This window comes from Cercospora kikuchii, assembly GCF_019650295.1.
Source record: "Cercospora kikuchii DNA, contig_00006, whole genome shotgun sequence".
NCBI lineage: Eukaryota > Fungi > Ascomycota > Dothideomycetes > Mycosphaerellales > Mycosphaerellaceae > Cercospora > Cercospora kikuchii.
In genome coordinates this window covers 750,347-769,151 of record NW_025408587.1, presented here as the reverse complement: position 1 = coordinate 769,151, position 18,805 = coordinate 750,347, and the positions used below count along the sequence as shown (strand labels likewise).

The following is an 18,805-nucleotide window of genomic DNA, read 5'->3' as shown; positions in this document are numbered from 1 at the left end:
ACAATCCGCTATTCAGGTGAACCTTTACTGCTGCAGAGATCCATGACCGCTAGAACTCACACGCGAGAACCCATATACTCCAAGCCTCGTGTCAATCAAGCATCACCAAGCGCTGTGCTCCCCGGCTTCGCAGCCACCGCATCCTTCGAGCGCATTACTCGCACCATGACAATCTCCTGATTCTCCTCCACCTCCGTCGACTCTGGTAACCATGGCCTGAGATACTTCTCGACATACTCCATCGGCATACCAATGGCCGACGCCTCACGAATGGCTTTGACGATCCAAACCACATAGCCTCGATCAATGACCCCTTCTTCCGTCCTCTCCACATCAACATAGGTCATGACTTGTACCTTCTGTCCCGAAGCACTACCATCCGCGTTGATTCTCTCCACCTCGAGCGAATGCTTCTGGTACAGCCACGGCACACCTTCACTCTCATCCAGTCCGGCTTCATCTCGTGGCGAGAGGAAAACCAGAGCGCCGTACACATGATCACCTTTCGATGGAATGATATTTCCAAAACCTGTGTCATTGATTTGCCATTTATAGTCTTCTAGACGTGCCAGTCCGCAGAACAACGAGTCTGGACAGCGACCTTTGATGGAAGAAGGTGCGAGATTGGATGCGTAGCCAAAGTAAAGCTCACTAAAGCGTTTTGTGTAGTCGATGTTCTCACTCTTGCTTGCGGCCGGTCTGGCCATGGAAGGTGGGTACATCTTGAAGATGACAGGGATGATATATGAAGCCTTTCAGAATATCTGCGACTGGTCCTGTATCCCCGGTCGTGCTTCCCTTCCTTATTAGACATCATTCTCCAAGCAGCTGTATTGGAGTGGGGTAGCTGCCAAATCCATTGGCCCGGCTGCTCTGTCGACGAAAGTCAATCCCGCACCCATTGGCGACTTTCTGACATTAATTGATGTTGGCAGCACTAGTGCACCTCTCGAAGTTGAACGCCGTGTGGTTCACCTAGAAGGCTCCTCTGCTTGCCCATCCTTGGAAGCCTGCTGTCCAGGCTGGTATACCACAATCGGCATATCATACGCCTTCTCAGGCACAATATCAATGTGAGCCTTCGCAAACAAACGAAATCCATACTTCAAATAGAACTCATACCCCATCAGGCTGCTTTCCACCACAACCGGCAGGCCAAATTGATCAGCAGCATCCAATCCCCACCGCAACAGCTTCTTGCCAACTCCGCCTCCTCGATGCCTCGCAGGATCTACCATTAAGAACTGAAGATGCAAGCAATTTCGCAACTGATCATCATTCTCGTACGGAGCGTGAAGTCTCTCCGTAATCTTCGCCAAAGCTTGATAATCGACAATACGATTCAAGAAGTAACGATAGTAATTCAAGTCCAGGTTCACGAGACTAGACTCCAACGCGTCTGCCCATCCTGAACGTTGCTGTCGCCATTGTCGTCCAAGCGGATTTTCAGTTCCTTGAGCTTCCCAAGTCGAGAATCCGACGATGGAGGTGTGCTGTGTACCATCTGTAGCAGCCGTGCTTGTCTCGGCAACCATATAGCGAGTTTCAGGTTTGATGAAAAAGAGCTTGATGCGTCGGAGTAGGAAACTGTAAAATTCATCCTGATATCGTCGACGTTCTGGGATGAAGTGGTCGTGGAGTTCGAAGTTGAGTAAGTTGGCGTGGAGGACTTTGACGATATCGGGTATGTCTGCGCGGGTCGCCCAACGAAGCACGATTTGAGGCTCCATGGCGAAGGGTCAGGATGTGTTGTGCAATGTTCCTGGAAATGTGATGTACAAGATGTTTGCCTTACAAGGCGGAAGTGGTTGGATGACTGTTCAATGGACGCGTCTGACTCACGAGCTGCATGGAAATGTCGATCGATATGCGCGCCCTATCGATGGCACCCGGCCGTGGATGCCACGAGTGCCGCGGCGTAACAAGTACCGAATGTCAGAGTGCTGGAAATGTAGTTTGGTGACAACCCAAGAGGGTGTGGAACAAATGCCGAGAAGTGGAGGCGTCTCGGGCCGGTGGCACTGGATCTATTGTCGAATGTCGATCCTTTCACTCTCTTCTCACAACGCTGCGCATGAGTTTAGGTGGGGACGAAGAAAGGACATGAATTGAAAGTTGGAGCTAGCTACATCACACTCCTGCAGCAGTATTATCACGACCACCCCGAGCGGCGTTTGTATCATCAACAGCAGTCGCATCCTCTCGCGGCGTTTTCTCCTCCACCGGCGTTTTCTGCTCTTGTTGTTGCGCTTGATGTATCATAAAGTTAGAGACAGAGCTGTTGTTGCGCTTCCATTGAGGTCGTCGAATAAGTGACCACCATGCCCCAAAGATCTCCCATCTGCACAGCAAGAAGAATGCCTCAATACCAACGAAGCTCAATATGAACAAGGTGGCAACCGCAAGATTCTCCGAAATGATGAAAGGACTTGTGAGCTGTAGGCACTGTTCCTTTTCTTGTGTTTCGATCAAGCAAAGAAGCCAAGGTATCAGCTTGTCGACGTTGTCAAATGCCTCAATGGTGAGCTCGTTGTCGTAGATCATGAATACGACGCAGACGAAAGCAGTGGTAAAGACCGCCAGGAAAGCCAGAGTTATCGATCGCCACTGCAGTAAGAGTACCTGTCGAACGCGACGAGCCTTTGCTCGCGCGCTTTGTGTCCGAGAAGAGCTGACGATCGACGCAGATTTCGTCGATGGGTCGTTGCGCTTGTTCCATGCCGAGCTCATGTAGACCTTTATGCAATAGATCATGGTTGCGATTTGGAGCACGCAAGCTGTGCCTCCAAACCCGAAGAGCCAACCCCAGTACGTTGCGAGCGAACGTACATTTATGTGACAATAGCCACCAAAACGGTATGACACACCGGTATGAGCGAGAGTCGCGGTAGTCAAGCTGATCGTGATAGAAAATGCGGCCACGTTTGCCGCGATATAGGATATCTTGTCCGGTGTGCGGTTCCAGCAAACCTGTACATGCATGAACAGGCTTCTGATCAAGATCCAGACCACGTAGAACAGCAGACCGAAGGCAAGGAAAGCTCCAGAGAAGGCACATGTCAAGTCGCTGCCCTGTCCATTTGGGGTGACTGGGTCGAAGCACTGTTCTGGTTGTCGTGCAAGAGGAACGATAAATCCGAGCTCGAGGATAAGGATGCCGATGAGGATGACGATATTCAGGTAGGATCGTCTCGTGATTGCTGCTGGCAGAACTGCGTTCGAAAGGAGTAGAAAGCTACAGAGGATGAAGCCTGCAACATTCACCCTACAACGCCATTAGCAGGGGCCATTTTTCAAACATTGCAAAGACCTACCATGCAGCGCCATCGGTCAGACTCTTGAAGTCGTCCTGGTAGGTGTAATCGAAAACAGGACAAGGAATGCAACATCGTGATGCATTTCCAGGTGGAGCTAATGGATTCTCAGCGCAGTTGCGCCCTCCGTAGACTGCTCTCTGTCAGTGCTTCTGCAACAGCGGCAAGCTGCCCAAGAATCGCTTACAGCCTCCACGAAACGGGTGCAGCGCCTCTCCTATGAAGGGGGCAGGACACCCAGCTGCATCCTGGTTCCCTAGTCGGCCTAGAAGGTTCCCAATGTCAGTAGACATAGCTGTCTCTCAAGGTGTGCTGGGAGATGATCAGGAAGGATTCGAACGGAGGCGCCATTGCCACAACAAGGTGTCCGACAATGAAAACATGTTTGGACTTGGCATGCGGCTGGTCTCATGTGCCAGGACAAAGGCCACTGGAGGGCAGACAAAGCGGCAGCCCAGGCATTCCACGGGCGGAGCACACATTCTTTTGCTACTGTCGGGAGCACTTCTCGGCGTTGGCTCGGTCGAGCCTCGAATGTACATTGCTGGTCTTGCGAGAACAGATCATTGTCGTCGCACCGGGATGTCGAAGTGTGGCAAGGGAACGCGCTGCGTGTTGCCACTTCAACAATACAAGCGCAGCTGTACTTGTTGCATTGTAGAAAACGAAGAAATAGCCCTTGATTAGGTTATTGTGACAGCCAGGAAGAGTGCCGTGTTGAAGTCTCCCGAGCCGCTGATAGACGCGTGCCAGTGCCAGTGACTCGTGTGAAGGGACATTACGCCTTTGTGGATCAGTGTCAATGCGCGGCCCTGTTCTTCACGCAATGGACAACACAAGCATTGCTACGTAGGCAGCTTGGGTGGTGCTCAGAGTATGTCTTGGAGGGAGGAGATGATGGAGAAGGAGAGGCACAATCATCAAGAAGGACTGGAAAGTGGACTCGGCTTCACTCGTCCGGGCGTCCCCGCGCCAGAAGCAGCTCGCGAAGTCACGTCACGTCGCGCAATAAGCAACTTGATCGACTTGTACACGCGACACAGGACAAAGGACGCTAAGCATGGCCGCAGCATGATAGCATTGGCCAGTAGGAAGCCGAGACATCTTTGCTTTGCTGGGTCGTGAAGCTCTGCCACCCGGAAGATATGCTCCTGATAACCCAGATATCATCCGCAGTTCACACGACCTCACCTGTTCTTTATCACACCGCAATGCGCCGCTGACTCTGTTCCTCCCTTCTCTCGTTCCCAGCAGTCACTGATCAATCAATCATGGCACACCGACAGGCCTCTCTGCTCACGATCCCGTGCGAGCTTCGAAATGCCATCTACCTGCTCGTCTTCGAGAACGAGCGTTCAGATTATGCAGTAGAGCACCCTCAAAAGCCAGATGAGCTCGCAGTCGCGCTGAAGCTCGCTGCCGAGAGTGCGTGTCCTCGGACGAAGCGCAATGGCAATCAGCTCGATATCCTACGCGTCTGCAAGCAGATCCACGATGAAGCCCATCTCTTAGCACTGTCCATGACGCCGTTTAGCGTCTCCGGCGATGCCTCCTGGCCCGATCTCTTCGACCTGCGCTCGCGACCATTGTCTGCGAGAAAGATTGGCGCGATCAAGCATCTCACGTTGACCGCTCGCATTAGCCATCTGCGGCCGATGAATGAGGCATGGGCCGGGCTCCCGTTCGGCCATCCCAGTCTCGACCTCGACACGTTGACGATTCTACCAACGAGACCCGATGTACACGCGCGTGCTCTGGCAGAAATAGCAGACTTGTCGCAATCACATACGCTGGCGTACATTCTGAGCGAGACTCTGAAGAGCTTGAGGAAAGTGAAGTGCGTGGAAGTCAGGAACGAGATGAAGTTCAATGAAGCGGTCTGGAAGCTCTTCTATCGCAGCCTGGTATACAGGCTCTGGAGGTGGGGCGGCTATCGTTGTGGTGCTCGGTTCGAGACAGGCGAGATACAGCCGGGAGGGGCTGAACTTGAGGCCAACCGATGGTTCCGGATATATCTGCACAAGGAGGACGATCGAGGCGTAGAGTGTGGTGAGGAGGTTGTGAGGTTGGTGGGCGACTCTGGGGAGCTTCCGGATCCGAACATGGCAGGCATTGGTCCTTGATCACATCGTTGTGGTGTTGAGAACACGATTAGGCCACTTCAACAGAGTCTTCACTTCGACGTTGTAGCGCGCAAAGTGATAGACAAGCCGTTGCGCCCAGCTGCCGCCCGTTTGCACACTGGAACCGAGCTTGTGCTGCAGCAAACACAAATGTCCAATCCTCGACACAGCGCCATCTTCGAACACACACTCTGTCACCAGTGTCGCCCGCCCATACATCACCACCGCCATCAAAGCTTCTTCGCCGTCGCGATGGCAGCAGTCGACGATCTCGCCAAAGCTATCGCCAACGCTCACCTTGAGCCTCAGCGCGAGAGTGGGATTGCAGACAAGCAGAAGACTGATCAGTGGTGAGCTCGCTGCAGTGGACATTTGCGAGGCATGGCCAGCTGACAATCACCAGCAGCAGCACTTCCAGTCAATTGAGGTCGACTTGAGTTCTGATCGTGACATCAAAACTGAAGATGGCGTGATTGACATTGATGAGGAGGAAACAAGCGAGTGAGTTCCTCTACGGCAATCAGGAAAAGGTGCCATGTTGATTGACTTACTCCAGCCCAGGAATATTGACGCCGAGCGAGACTCCATCCTCGCCAGTACCTGACCGGTCAGTGCAGAACCGTCTCCCTTGCATTCATCACAAGCTGACATGATTGCAAAGCGCATCGGCCATCGACTTCAGCTTCGTCCCGTGCCCGCCATTCGGACCATGCCCGGTATCGGTCACCAACACCACTTCCAGCAATGGCTTCTGTTTTGCACTCACCTTCATTAACTGCAGCTTCGGCGATGACCAGCCATTGAGATTCGACGACTGCATCATCGATTGCGTTACGTTCATCAACTGTCACTTCGAAGAAGGCACCCAATTCGGCAATTGCGTACTGAAAGACATGAAAGTGGCAGACATCGTCTTCTCTGACTCGTGGTGGATGAACAGGGTGTTTACCCAGCAATTCATCACGATTGGTCGGGAGCAGGACGATACTAGCTCTTTCGCTGGCAAGCGAGAGGGCTTGAGTGATGACATTCCTGCAGAGCTTCAAGATTCGGCATACAAGGATCGGCGCTTCCGTGAACAGGACCTGGACGGCTTCCAGCAAGCAAGTTCCTAGCAGAGAAGAAGGTTCAACACAAGATGATGAGAAAATACATGCGAACGATCAAGGTCGATGGAAGGAATGTTTCCGAAGCATTGGGTTGGGAAAGACGCTGAGCTTCAATCACCGCTGCTCATATTCTCTGATCGAATGCGAGTTTGACCATTTCTCCTCGCTAGCATGGCGGGTTAAATGACATTGGTCCTTGCGTGATCTTCTGCGGTCATGAGTGCAGGATTGGGACATGATTGCCACCCGACGTTACGCGGGCAGTGTTATCTTCGAAGGAGTCCAAGCCTCATATGATAGTTCGAAAAGTCATAGCTGGATTTGGGTCTGACCTGCCTCGCAAAAGCCAATGCTTGAATTAGTCTAAAAGAACAACAGCTCATCATCATGCCACCCAAGCTCGAGCAAAGCCTCATGACAACTCTTCTCGAGTGCACCCGGCCCACATATTAGAACCATTGCCTCTCTCTCTCCATGCTTCTGCCTACTCACATGCTCTCGCAGCAATGGTGCAGCAATGCGCCCTCGCAAGCCTTGCCAATCATCCGGAGCTTTTGTCAAAGTATGGAGAATCGTACATCGCTCCGAGTTCTCCTTGGCAAACTGATCCAAATCCTCCTTGCACAGAATATCTTCTACCAGCCTATTCCCATCAAGTACCACGCACCGTGTCGGATCTTCCTTGTCTTGCATCACCGCTCGCAGGACCTGGTAGATCGGTGTAATACCCGACCCGCCACAAATCATGTAGAACGTCTTCACACCTCGCTTGACATCATTGACGGCCGCGAGACCTTTCCCAAGGTACTCGAATTTGCCAATCGGTCCTTTGAATTCGACAAAGTGGCCAATGGGAATTTGTTCGAGAGCCATGGACATTTTCCCGCCCTCTTGGCCTTCACTTTTGAAGTAGACTTTGACAAGGACGTCCATGTAGCCTTTTTGTGTTGTTTGGGAGATGGGTGTGTAACTTCTGATGATTGCCTCGCGGGTGACGGGGTCGCGTAGTCGGATCATTAGGTGTTGCCCTGTCGGTAGACCTAGCGTTTGTTCCTCGTGATCGAGCTTGAATGTAAGAATTCTGGTATCCCAGGATGCAGTCTTTCGAGCTGTGAGGACGGCCTTTTTCCATGCTCGAGGTTCGAGGAAAGTGGGAGATGTTGAAGTGGTGTCTGATTCTATTGTCTCGCCTGACAGCGCAGCACGTGCTTCTTCGTCTAGAGTGCCGATGTGGTATGAAGGCATCGTTGCTTTTGCTGTTTCGCTGTCTGTAGCAACGTCAGTGACTGCGTTCTGCTATGAAACAGCGGGACATACTTACGTATAGCCATGAACTCGTCCGTACTGTCAAGTGCAGCAGCCGAAATGATACTCTGAGCTCCTCCCGGATGCTCCTTCAAGAATGCTGTGCCATCAAAGACTTCGCCGTTGACCACAAACCATGGTGCTTCTTCTGTGTCGTGTTTCCGTAATTCGTCAATCGTTATCGCGTTCTTCACGTTATCATTTGTGAGTTTTATTTCTTCTGAAACTGCCAGTACAGGTTGTGTGTTTTCTTCGCCATCGATCCCCTCGCCCCAGTACCCATTTGTGAGATCGCCACCAGAATTCTTGACGCGTTCCATCCACCCTCCGGGCATGAGAGCTGGTTGAGTGGGGTGCTCGAATCGCAAAGAATCGCCCTCTTTCGCAATTGCGATGCGGTACCACGGATTGTTCATCATGCCGAGTACACTCCAATACATGTCTCGGGGCTGGAGATTCATGCTCTCGTCCATGGCCCGGACCAGTACATCTTTGGCATCGGCCAGTTCAGAAACAAGAATATCCAGGTCCCAGAAGCACCAGCAAAAGCTTGCCTCTCGCCAGTCGAGGTCGAGAGTACCGCCGTATAGCTGGCGAGGAGCAGCATCTCGGTAGCGATCTTCGGCGTAGTCGATGTTCGCTAGTCGCCATGTCTTTCCTTTATCCAGCGAGATTTCGACTCTGGTCACTCGTCGGCCGCCGCCACCATACGCATACCCTTTGACACGATATGTTTCGGATGAGCTGACAAGCTTGACCTGCTCATCATGAGCAGGATATGCGATGGCTGAGTTGGTGCTGAGGTCGTAGATGGCATATCGCTCGTCTGTCCACCATTTGGGACCCTTTGCGGCCTCTTCGGGCGACACCATCGTTGGCAACACTCTGTTATCGTATATGTGATACCAGTTATCAGACGGCTCCGAAGTAATGATGAGCCTCTTCAACCACTTGACGCTGCGACCACCAATCTGTCCAGGGATCACTACTCGCAATGGCTTGCCGTGATCCGGTCGTAGCATTTCGCCATTCATCTTGTGCGCCAGCATCATGCCCTTCTCCGAGTCCATGGCCCAGTTCAGCTTGACCGATGTGCCGTAGTAACCATTCGGTAGCTTGTCTGCTCCCTCCATGCAGACATATCTTGCGCCTCGCTTAGGTTTGGCTTTACGCAAGACATCGCCAAGCGCAACGCCAGTCCAGAGCGCCGTTGACACACCTGCAGCACCCCAGGAGAAACCTTTCGTTTTCCGCACCACATTCTGCTCCTTCCTCCTGTTGCCAGCACAAACGAGTGTGATCGGGTATGTCTGTTGTTCGTATTGCTCTATTAGGTCTGCAAGCGTCAAGGTGATGGGGTTATCAACCATTCCTTCAATAGTGAATGTCCAGTCTGGGATGTCCTCATCCTTGACTTGTGGGACGTGACCGTGATTGCGGACATAGAAAAGTTCGGGACTAGTGAGAAAGCCTTCGTTGTACAAGGCTGACAGCGGCGCCTCGACATTGAAAGGATGCACACCCGTCAGTCTTATTAGCCGCGGGTCTCTGGGTAGCCAGCCATCGGGAGTCTTCTTGTCAATCTCGAGCACTTCAGTCGGCTCTACGGTGGGTGGTGGGAGCGGAAAAGCAGCCTCTGTATCTCCATGTATTGACTCGTTGTCAGCCTTGTCACTGCCGCTGTGCTCCGACTGGGAGTCCGGCGGCGTAGGAGGTAAGTCAACAGGCGTGCGTCGCATTTTCTGGTCTTCTGAAGTGAAAGGGGTAGTTGCCATGGTTGATGCAGAACCACAAAGTAGTGCCAACAGGGAAACAAAAAGATAGGTGAGAAGTATAGCAGCGGTCGAAGGGACACCAATTGACCTTCGTCACTGTAGGACAGACAATCCTACCAGACCTACGTCTAGACGCAGCTCTCGATCTCCTCGACCGCCAGCGCAATCAGCCTTGAGTGTGCCGCATCGCGAGGAGAAGCACTGCGAAAGCATGGCCTGCAGTATCTCGATTAGCAGCTGCGACATGAGGTTGCCGCGGAATAGCATCATGTCGTTGCGGGATCAGGCTTGGGGTGTCTCCCAATCAGCACACCCTTATCTATCACCTTTCCGAAATGGGACAGCAGGTGGTGGATCTTACGCTCGCACTACCACCCCGGCAGTGAGGCATAATGTTGGGGTCCGTTGTGGTATGCCGGAGATGCAATGTCATTCACGCCGTAGTGTTTGACGCTGCATTTGGAATGACCCGGCCATCCTGCCCTCCAACGGCGGAAAGTTTCGAGTGCAAGTTGGGATGAGGTTGCTTTTCGGAAGACAGCGATCGAACTTTCCTGGCCGAATCCTCCGCTCACATGATGGAAGGCACGTGAGAAAGATTTACGGAAGGCGTGAGATGAAATCGGGAAACAACGGCAGACTGCCAAGACAACAGCAGGGTGGGTTTATCAACGCGACCTTATCTCTTCCCTCGCCCACGTCCCTCGGAGAAGCGAACAAAGCAATGCGACTGATATCGCTGTGGCAATGGTCATCTGCAGCAATCTGTATGGTCGACAGTCACGGCTCGCTCCTGTCGTGCTTCTCCGGAGCGCATGGCATTGGGTAAACATGGCACTCGTTGGTTTGCCTCTGAAGACGAGATGCGGCGCTGACGCCGTGGCCTGATAGATGAGGTATGCCCGTGTCTGGTCGAGCTGATGGCTTTCGTCCCGTTGTAAGTTTTGCCTTTCTCTTCTGTACGGTTGTAATTCTTCACATTGTGCTGCTCCAAAGCTGCTCGCACGATGAGTAACAGCGAGTGGAACGATGCAGAGGCAAATGTCCTCCCCAAGAAGGTGGCGGAGATGGACGCTGAGGGGGAGATACCCAATGGCACAGCCAAGAAGAGGATAGTCGTGGTCGGACTAGGCATGGTCGGGGTTGCCTTCATTGAGAAGCTGCTCAAACTGGATGTGAAGAGACGAGAGTACGACATCACAGTCATCGGCGAAGAGCCGCATCTGGCCTACAACAGAGTCGGCTTGACCAGTTTCTTCCAACACAGAGAAGCCGAAAATCTCTACCTAAATCCGGCCTCATGGTATGCATCGATGCCCGAGGGCTCACTATCATATCACCTCAACACTCTTGTGTCTTCAATAGACACCACCGCAAAAACTGTACAGACCGCAAAGGGAGACACAGTACCCTATGATATCCTGGTTCTGGCCACCGGCTCATATGCACTTCTGCCGAGACACACACCCGGGCACGATGCCAACGGTGTCTTCGTCTATCGAACGCTGGAAGATTTGGAAAATCTCATCAAGTTTTCCGCAACCCGGAAGGGTACAGTTGGTGCAGTGGTCGGCGGCGGTCTACTTGGTCTCGAGGCGGCCAAGGCGATGATGGATCTGGAGGAGTACAGCAAGGTCAAGTTGATCGAACGTAACCGATGGGTATTGAGTCGACAACTCGACGGGGATGCTGGTAGCATGGTAGTCGAACAAGTGCGCCAGCTTGGTCTTGACGTGCTGCTCAGCAAGAGAGTAGGCAAGATCACAACAGACGAGGAAAACAATGTCACCGGCGTGGTCTTCGAGGATGGTGAGGAAATTGAATGCTCAACAGTATGTTTCGCTATCGGCATCAAAGCGAGAGACGAATTGGCACGTGGGGCAGGTATCAAGTGCGCTGACAGAGGCGCTGGTATCATTGTTGGCGACGATCTTTCCACATCAGCACAAGATGTGTACGCTATTGGAGAGTGCGCAAGCTGGCAGAACCAAACCTTCGGCTTAATTGCACCGGGTGTCGAGATGGCAGACATCCTAGCCTTTAACCTGACACAAGCCAAAGCGCATACCCCCCGGAAGTTCAAGACCCCAGACTTGAGCACGAAACTGAAGTTGCTTGGTGTCGAGGTGGCCAGCTTTGGAGACTTCTTTGCCGATCGCGATGGCCCAAAGAGTCTACCAAAAGCTCGTGGTGCGCGCAAGGAAGGTCTGGATAACAAAGACAGAGTAGACTCTGCGAAAGCATTGACTGATGGGCCTCCGCCACCTCCAGTAAAGGCGCTCACCTACAAGGACCCATTTCAGCAGGTCTACAAGAAGTACCTCTTCACGATGGATGGCAAGTATCTACTTGGAGGCATGATGATCGGAGACACCAAAGACTATGTGAAGCTCGTTCCGATGGTCAAGAATCAGAAGCCTCTGGAGGTGTCACCATCGGCTTTCATCGTTGGCACGCAATCTGGCGATGATGACGGAGACGATTTGGACGACGACACACAAATTTGCTCCTGCCACAACGTTACCAAAGGCGATGTGACGAAAAGTGTCAAAGATGGTACATGCAAATCTATTGGGGATGTCAAGTCATGTAAGTCGCGCACAATCGCAAATATGACATGCCAGACTGACATTGAATGTAGGCACGAAAGCAGGCACTGGCTGCGGTGGGTGCATGCCACTCGTACAGACCATCTTCAACAAGACCATGGCCTCATTGGGTCAAGAAGTCAAGAACCACCTATGTCCCCACTTCGAATACTCACGCGCAGATCTCTTCAACATCATATACGTGAAGAAACTCGAGACCTTTGCCGATGTGATGAAGCATGCTGGACGAGAACCCGAGTCTGCCGGGTGCGAAACCTGCAAGCCAGCCATTGGCTCCATCCAAGCCTCGCTGTACAACAGACATCTTCTTGATGAGGATCGAAGAGGACTTCAGGATACCAACGACCGCTTCTTGGCGAACATCCAGCGCAACGGCACATTCTCTGTCGTTCCTCGAGTATCAGGAGGTGAGATCACAGCCGAGAAGTTGATCGTTATCGGCACGGTGGCGAAGAAGTTTGGTCTCTATTGCAAGATCACTGGAGGTCAGCGTATCGACATGTTTGGCGCAAAGAAGAATGACTTGCCTCTCATCTGGCAAGAGCTGATCGATGGCGGTCTGGAATCTGGTCACGCATACGCAAAGAGCTTGCGAACAGTCAAGTCATGTGTCGGCACAACATGGTGCCGTTTCGGAGTCGGCGACTCTGTAGGCATGGCTGTCAGACTCGAGGAACGATACAAGAGTATTCGTGGCCCACATAAGTTCAAAGGTGGCGTATCTGGTTGCGTGCGAGAATGTGCTGAAGCCCAGAACAAGGACTTTGGCCTCATCGCAACAGAGAAGGGATTCAATATCTTCGTTGGAGGCAACGGAGGTGCGAAGCCCCGGCATAGCGAGCTGCTCGCAAAGGACGTACCGCCGGATGATGTCGTGCCGATACTGGATCGCTACCTCATGTTCTACATCCGCACAGGTGACAAGCTCCAACGCACAGCGCGATGGCTTGAGAACCTGCCCGGCGGCATCAAATACCTACAAGAAGTAGTCCTTCAAGACAAGCTTGGCATCTGTGCCGAACTCGAAAAGCAAATGCAAGAGATCGTCGGCTCCTTCTTCTGCGAGTGGACGGAAACCCTCAAAGACCCGAAGAAAATGGCCGTCTTCAAACAATTTGGAAACACAGACGAATACGTCGACGGCACAGACATTGTTCCCGAAAGAGAGCAAACAAGACCCGCCAAATGGGCCTCAGAATCCGCAAAAGAAGACTTCCGCGGAAAGCAATGGGAAAGTGAACTCACCTGGCAACCTCTCGCACAATGTGAGCAGTTTGTCGACACCGAAACAGGATCCAGTCTTTCAGTCAAGCGTGGCGATACTCAATTGGCAATCTTCAAAGTCAAGGGGAAGTACTACTGTACACAGCAAATGTGTCCTCATAAGCGCGCTTTCGTGTTGAGCGATGGCTTGATTGGAGAGGATTATAAGACTAACAAGCTTTGGATCTCGTGTCCGCTGCATAAGCGGAATTACAGCATGAAAGGCGAGGATGCTGGGAAGTGTAGTAATGATGAGGCTGTCAATATTGCGACGTTCCCGGTTGAGGCTAGAGATGATGGGATGGTGTATGTGAAGTTGCCGAGCGTGGAAGAGCTAGATAGTGTGTTGGGTACGGAGAAGTGGAAGGTCAAGAAGGAGGAGACGGAAGCGAAGTCGGAATTTGCGAAGTTGGATGAGAGGTTGGCGAAGATCCAGAAGGGAAGGAGAGGAATACAAGCGAGTCATTTAGTCAATGGACTTGGTGCTGAGGGCAAAGCGAGAGCGATTTTGGCTGGTGGGGAGAGGGGAAGTGGTGGAGGGATGGATTGGTAAAATGCACCAAACCGGGCATGTTCTGTTGATTCTCATTCCAATTCCGGATACGGCTTATGTGATATGATAAATAATACATGAGGTTATCATAGATTAAGTGTCGAGCAATAAGCATTGACACATGCCATTTCGCTGTCTTCCCGCCTCGTGCAATGTACCATCCCAGCCTACGATTGTGATGCTTTCACAGCAGCCTTGAACGCAGGATCAGATGGTGACACCGAAGGATCCAATGGCAGCCAAACGTCTCTTGGCCTCGTGTGAATTAGATAGTCTTCATAACTGAGGGATCGTTCCAATTGCAGATCTCTGTCGTTCTTCTTACTCGTTTGATCGTTCGCAGCACCGGGTGCTTCGGATGCCGGAAGAATATCACTTGGACGAGTCTTCTTCCCCAACACACGGTCGAGGAAGCGTCGCCTTGAAGAAGGCCGAGCGCTAGGACTTGATAAAGACACCGCTGAGTCTCTTCCTCCGCTATGTACTTCTGTGGGTGATGCTAGACTGCGGGGCATCCTGTCGTATGCTCAATTTCAATGCTACCAGTGCAGACGTAGCAATATGTCGAGCCATTTGTACAGCGAGCGAACTATTTAAGGCGAGATTCACGACTGCAGCGTGGTTTCACGTGGCAAAGACAAAGAATGGTATGATGAGACTCATCAGCATAGCCCGAAATGAGTCAAGACAATGAATCGCTTTGTCTTCAATGCGGTCAGTGGCATGTACCATTCCCAGAGTCAGTGTCTTTTCAGAAGTGTTGATGAGACTGTGATTTAAAAGTCTAGATGGAGCATTTACATTTGTGTTGTATTGAAACGGCCGATTTTCTGATTAGTCAGGCTACGATAACATTCCGAGAAACAATCTAACATCCTTTACCGAGCAAATCGAACATCGTGATGGAAATCATGGAGGAGGAGGAGGTAGGGGCGGAGGAGCAAGACTCGAAAGCACTTACCAAGGTGGACGACGCTCAGAACGGTGCGAGCGGGAGCTCGGCTGCCGAGAGCGCCTGCATGGTCTAGCGACGCACGTCGACGTCCGGACTTCTTCACAGTTTGAATTGCCGTCTCCCCGGCGCTATACCATTTGTTGACGTGGTTGGTTTTGACATTGTCTCGGCATGCTGCCCTACAGGCTGAACATTGCTTTAACTCAGGTGGCGAAGGACTTCACTTCATGAGTGTTCACTCATCACAGTATGTTTTTTTCGCAAAGTGCCGCGGCATATGCAGAGCATATCGCGGAGTATACACCTAAAGTCTGATCGCCTGCGAAACTCATGTGTCCTCGGTTTGCTTCGTATAGCCACGAATAGACGAAGCATCGAGGAGGTCCTTAATCCTAACCCAAATACGAGCATTGCAGCTTCCACTTTCATCAATCGTACATAAATATAACAGTGGAGGATCTCCGCTGGGATACCATAACGGCAGCCGGCAACTGCAGGCACTCAATACGGTCACCTTAAACCTTGGTATGACGGCTTGGCTACCTATTCAAGATTGGTGGTGTTGGCAAAGCTTCTACGCTGCTGGCACAGGAATCCCAGGGCAGACGAGTTTGCTTTCAAACTTGGGACACGTATCTTCTTAAGTCTGGAGAATGGACAAGTGAAAGAACAAGAGTTCTTCTGCTGTGCAAGAGGAGTTCCTATCACAGAACCAAAGATAGCAAAATGTCTCGGAAGAATGATATTCCGCTGCAATTCACTCATTACTCACCTTGATCACGCCTTTAGATATTCCACTATTTGATAAGCCTACTGCACAAACCTGCCGTTGTTCAATACAAAAATACTCTACCGGAAAACTATACGTCGCCAACTAATCCCGAGACCAAACAAAGATCGAAGACAAAATGCCCATCTTAACTGCAGAATCTTTCACCCTCCCAGCTTCGGCCTCCTCTCTCACAATCCCGGCCTTTCCGCCAGCTTTCTTCATCGCCTACCTCGCATCAAAAGACCCAAATACGCAGAAGCCCTGGTGTCCCGATGTCGTGGCCAGTCTACCAACTCTCGAAGCAACTTTCACGGGATCGAAGAAGCCCACTGTGGCTTTTGTTGAGGTTGGGCAGAGGCCGGAGTAAGTTTCCATCTTTTCTAGAAAAACGAATTGACTAGTGATACGGTGTGCTGATTGGAGTGACTTTTTGTGTAGGTGGAGAGTGCAGAGTAATGTCTTCCGCACGGTCTGGAATGTGCACAATGTTCCTACGTTGGTTAGATATGAGAATGTAGGTGGTGAGGTTAAGGAGACTGGAAGGTTAGTGGAGGGGGAGATTTTGGATGATACGAAGCTTCAGAAGTTGCTTGAGGGCGCTGGTGCTGCGGCGTAGGGTCATGAATGTATTGTCCACTGCATGTTGGTTCGTAAAGCTCGGCGTTCTCATTCTTCGAGTGACATGCTTATCTCAACGAAGTTGTTGTTGCTGAACAGCGCCCTTCAGCGTCTGCAGCATCACAAGGCGGGCTTGTGCGTCCGCGACCTTCATCTCTTCCAACTTTAATTACCCGTCTTCCCTCCCTTGTCAACACAGACGACGGTCATGGCGATGAAGGAACATATACCGTCCTCGCATTTCGACCACTCCTTCAACCCATTGCGAATGAATGCAATATCTTCCGAAGTCACATTCGCCGCCTCCATCATCTCTGGCTTGCTCCCGACATCTGCAAATATTTGATCGAATCCTTTAGCAAGCCCCGCTCGCTCCATGGGCGAAGAAACAGTCGATTCTGACAACTTGTGGCGTGTAATGTCATCTCGCGCATATCCAGCAGCAAGGCCATGCGATATGAGCTTTCTACCAAGTAAAGTATCTGCGCCTTTTGCTGCGCCAATACGAGGAAAGACTTCGAGGAGCTTTTGCATGCCGGGAACCTCGGGGTATGCGAAGAAGAGGCCAGAGTCACCTTCTGTCAGAGAGATGGTTCCTCCTGGTATTGTGGCTCGTTTCATTTGCTTGATTGAAGTGAGAGCGTCGGGAGTGTGCATGATTGCCTGAGGCGTGAAGCATTAGCACATTGTGACGGAGAGCATGGATGAGGAAAGGAGCTTACCGCATGACTGTAGACGAGATGGCAGCCTCCTTTGATAGCTTCGAAGTTGGGTTGAGCAGCAAGTTCGGACAGCTTGAGTGCATCGCCTACAGAGTAATGTAGGTTCTGAACGCCCGCTTGGTTTGCCGCGTCCTGGGCCAGCTGGGTAAAATGTTCAGCTTTCGATATAAATGGAGAAGTTCGTTGCACATCTACCGACCTTGATAGACTTGGCATCAATGTCCATGCCAAGCACGGTCAGACGAGGATAGCGTTGAGCGATGTCGAGAGTAATGCCACCAGGACCGCAGCCCACTTCGCATACAACAGCACCTTCGGGCAGTGCGTCCAAGATCGGAATGAGGTGAGGGACCTGTGGTGCCAGACGCCGACTCTGCATGGCGTTGCGCATGACATCGGAGCTGGAGGCCATCCAGGTATCTTCGCAAGATGCAGTAGACATGGTAATGGAGCTGTTGTGAGTACAGATCACAGTGGGTTGAAGTTTTGAGACAGAACAAAGTGTGGAAGAATGGTGATATACTTGGCCTTGATGCCGGCGGTGGCACGCGGCGGGAGACTGACGCGGAAGGAATCAGGGTGCGGTGGCCACAAACGGCAGCGATCTCTGCGTGATGTAGTCTGCTTAGACAGCACAGTACGACGGCACTTAGTGGTCAGGGAGGCCTGTCTCATGTCATCGCATCGACCTTCGCGTTCAATTCCCGTCGCAGTATGTGCAGCGTTGTTGTTTGCTGACTTCGCGAGATAGAAGTGACGACCATGCACGGACGCTGATTCTACGCTTCTCTCATTGGCCAATGCCTGGGAGACACTTCGACCTCACGAACGTCGAGCACCATCTCCTTCCTGACCAGCTCTTCCCCACAGCCCACCATGCTCCAACGAAGCGCACAGAGGCTGGTGCCAGCCGCGAGTCGGCGTATGCTCGTCGCTCGCTCCTACAGCTCCTTCGCCACCGACAACACTATCCCCACGAACAGCCCGCAGCAACCCCAGCGACACTCGCCCGTCTCGAGCACCAACGCTCTTCCGACAGTTGCCCATGGAGCGCAGGACGAAGCTCTGGTTGAGCAAGTGGAGGAAGGAGAGAAGAAGCGCGTGATGCAGGCGCCAAACAGGGCAGGAATCTGGAGTCGGAGCCAGAAGCCGCGGGCGGAGGCCATGGTTGGGCCACGATTTGAGCAGACTATCATGGAGGATCAGGTGAGAATAAATCTGGCAGCAGTTTGCTGCACACATCAGTGGAATGAGGCACTGCCCAAACAGATCAGCTGACAGATCGTCTCCAGCCTCGGCCACTCGCTGCCATTGACCTCATTCACAAGCAGCCTGTGAGATGGACCAAGGAGCGTGTTGTATCCTGCGACGGAGGAGGTGGACCATTGGGACATCCAAGAATCTTCATCAATGTGGACAAGCCACAAATCTGCATGTGCACATATTGTGGTCTGCCATTTGTAAGCACGACCTGAAGCCGGCATTCGGGCCTTACTGATTGTTCATGCAGGCACATGAGCATCACCGCAAGCACCTTCAGAGCTTGCCTCACACTTCATACCCGCTCGAGCCGATCAATGATGCTGCACAGATTCCAGCGGGAGATCTCAATGCTGGAAGCGCAAGGACAGGTGCTACCACGCCTTACCAAACTGTGACTGGGGAGCCATACGGCCAAAGATAGAGA

The 18,805-nt window shown here is 52.0% G+C and overlaps 10 protein-coding genes across 10 annotated transcripts; 5 read left to right on the top strand and 5 right to left on the bottom strand.

Moving 5' to 3' along the window:
- Positions 1-95: 95 nt before the first annotated feature.
- On the bottom strand, positions 96-722 carry CKM354_000921600 (uncharacterized protein; the record flags this gene model as incomplete). Its single annotated transcript, XM_044804629.1, has 1 exon — positions 96-722. One exon carries the CDS (start codon positions 720-722, stop codon positions 96-98), a length of 627 nt encoding a protein of 208 aa, XP_044660564.1.
- Positions 723-971: 249 nt separating this feature from the next.
- CKM354_000921500 (uncharacterized protein) lies at positions 972-1,730 on the bottom strand (the record flags this gene model as incomplete). Its single annotated transcript, XM_044804628.1, has 1 exon — positions 972-1,730. The coding sequence occupies one exon, from the start codon at positions 1,728-1,730 to the stop codon at positions 972-974; it is 759 nt and encodes a 252-aa protein (XP_044660563.1).
- A 400-nt stretch (positions 1,731-2,130) lies between these two features.
- On the bottom strand, positions 2,131-3,607 carry CKM354_000921400 (uncharacterized protein; the record flags this gene model as incomplete). The annotated part of the gene is made up of 3 exons (XM_044804627.1): positions 2,131-3,265; positions 3,315-3,447; positions 3,502-3,607. 3 exons carry the CDS (start codon positions 3,605-3,607, stop codon positions 2,131-2,133), a joined length of 1,374 nt encoding a protein of 457 aa, XP_044660562.1.
- Positions 3,608-4,585: 978 nt separating this feature from the next.
- On the top strand, positions 4,586-5,437 carry CKM354_000921300 (uncharacterized protein; the record flags this gene model as incomplete). Its single annotated transcript, XM_044804626.1, has 1 exon — positions 4,586-5,437. The coding sequence occupies one exon, from the start codon at positions 4,586-4,588 to the stop codon at positions 5,435-5,437; it is 852 nt and encodes a 283-aa protein (XP_044660561.1).
- A 252-nt stretch (positions 5,438-5,689) lies between these two features.
- Positions 5,690-6,552, top strand: CKM354_000921200 (uncharacterized protein; the record flags this gene model as incomplete). The annotated part of the gene is made up of 3 exons (XM_044804625.1): positions 5,690-5,787; positions 5,994-6,044; positions 6,099-6,552. 3 exons carry the CDS (start codon positions 5,690-5,692, stop codon positions 6,550-6,552), a joined length of 603 nt encoding a protein of 200 aa, XP_044660560.1.
- Positions 6,553-6,909: 357 nt separating this feature from the next.
- Positions 6,910-9,626, bottom strand: CKM354_000921100 (uncharacterized protein; the record flags this gene model as incomplete). Its single annotated transcript, XM_044804624.1, has 2 exons — positions 6,910-7,814; positions 7,868-9,626. 2 exons carry the CDS (start codon positions 9,624-9,626, stop codon positions 6,910-6,912), a joined length of 2,664 nt encoding a protein of 887 aa, XP_044660559.1.
- A 1,007-nt stretch (positions 9,627-10,633) lies between these two features.
- Positions 10,634-14,051, top strand: CKM354_000921000 (uncharacterized protein; the record flags this gene model as incomplete). Its single annotated transcript, XM_044804623.1, has 2 exons — positions 10,634-12,215; positions 12,268-14,051. 2 exons carry the CDS (start codon positions 10,634-10,636, stop codon positions 14,049-14,051), a joined length of 3,366 nt encoding a protein of 1,121 aa, XP_044660558.1.
- A 1,863-nt stretch (positions 14,052-15,914) lies between these two features.
- Positions 15,915-16,394, top strand: CKM354_000920900 (uncharacterized protein; the record flags this gene model as incomplete). Its single annotated transcript, XM_044804622.1, has 2 exons — positions 15,915-16,141; positions 16,217-16,394. The coding sequence occupies 2 exons, from the start codon at positions 15,915-15,917 to the stop codon at positions 16,392-16,394; spliced, it is 405 nt and encodes a 134-aa protein (XP_044660557.1).
- Positions 16,395-16,561: 167 nt separating this feature from the next.
- CKM354_000920800 (uncharacterized protein) lies at positions 16,562-17,560 on the bottom strand (the record flags this gene model as incomplete). The annotated part of the gene is made up of 3 exons (XM_044804621.1): positions 16,562-17,059; positions 17,119-17,259; positions 17,318-17,560. The coding sequence occupies 3 exons, from the start codon at positions 17,558-17,560 to the stop codon at positions 16,562-16,564; spliced, it is 882 nt and encodes a 293-aa protein (XP_044660556.1).
- A 434-nt stretch (positions 17,561-17,994) lies between these two features.
- Positions 17,995-18,802, top strand: CKM354_000920700 (uncharacterized protein; the record flags this gene model as incomplete). Its single annotated transcript, XM_044804620.1, has 3 exons — positions 17,995-18,324; positions 18,411-18,578; positions 18,629-18,802. 3 exons carry the CDS (start codon positions 17,995-17,997, stop codon positions 18,800-18,802), a joined length of 672 nt encoding a protein of 223 aa, XP_044660555.1.
- Positions 18,803-18,805: the final 3 nt, after the last annotated feature.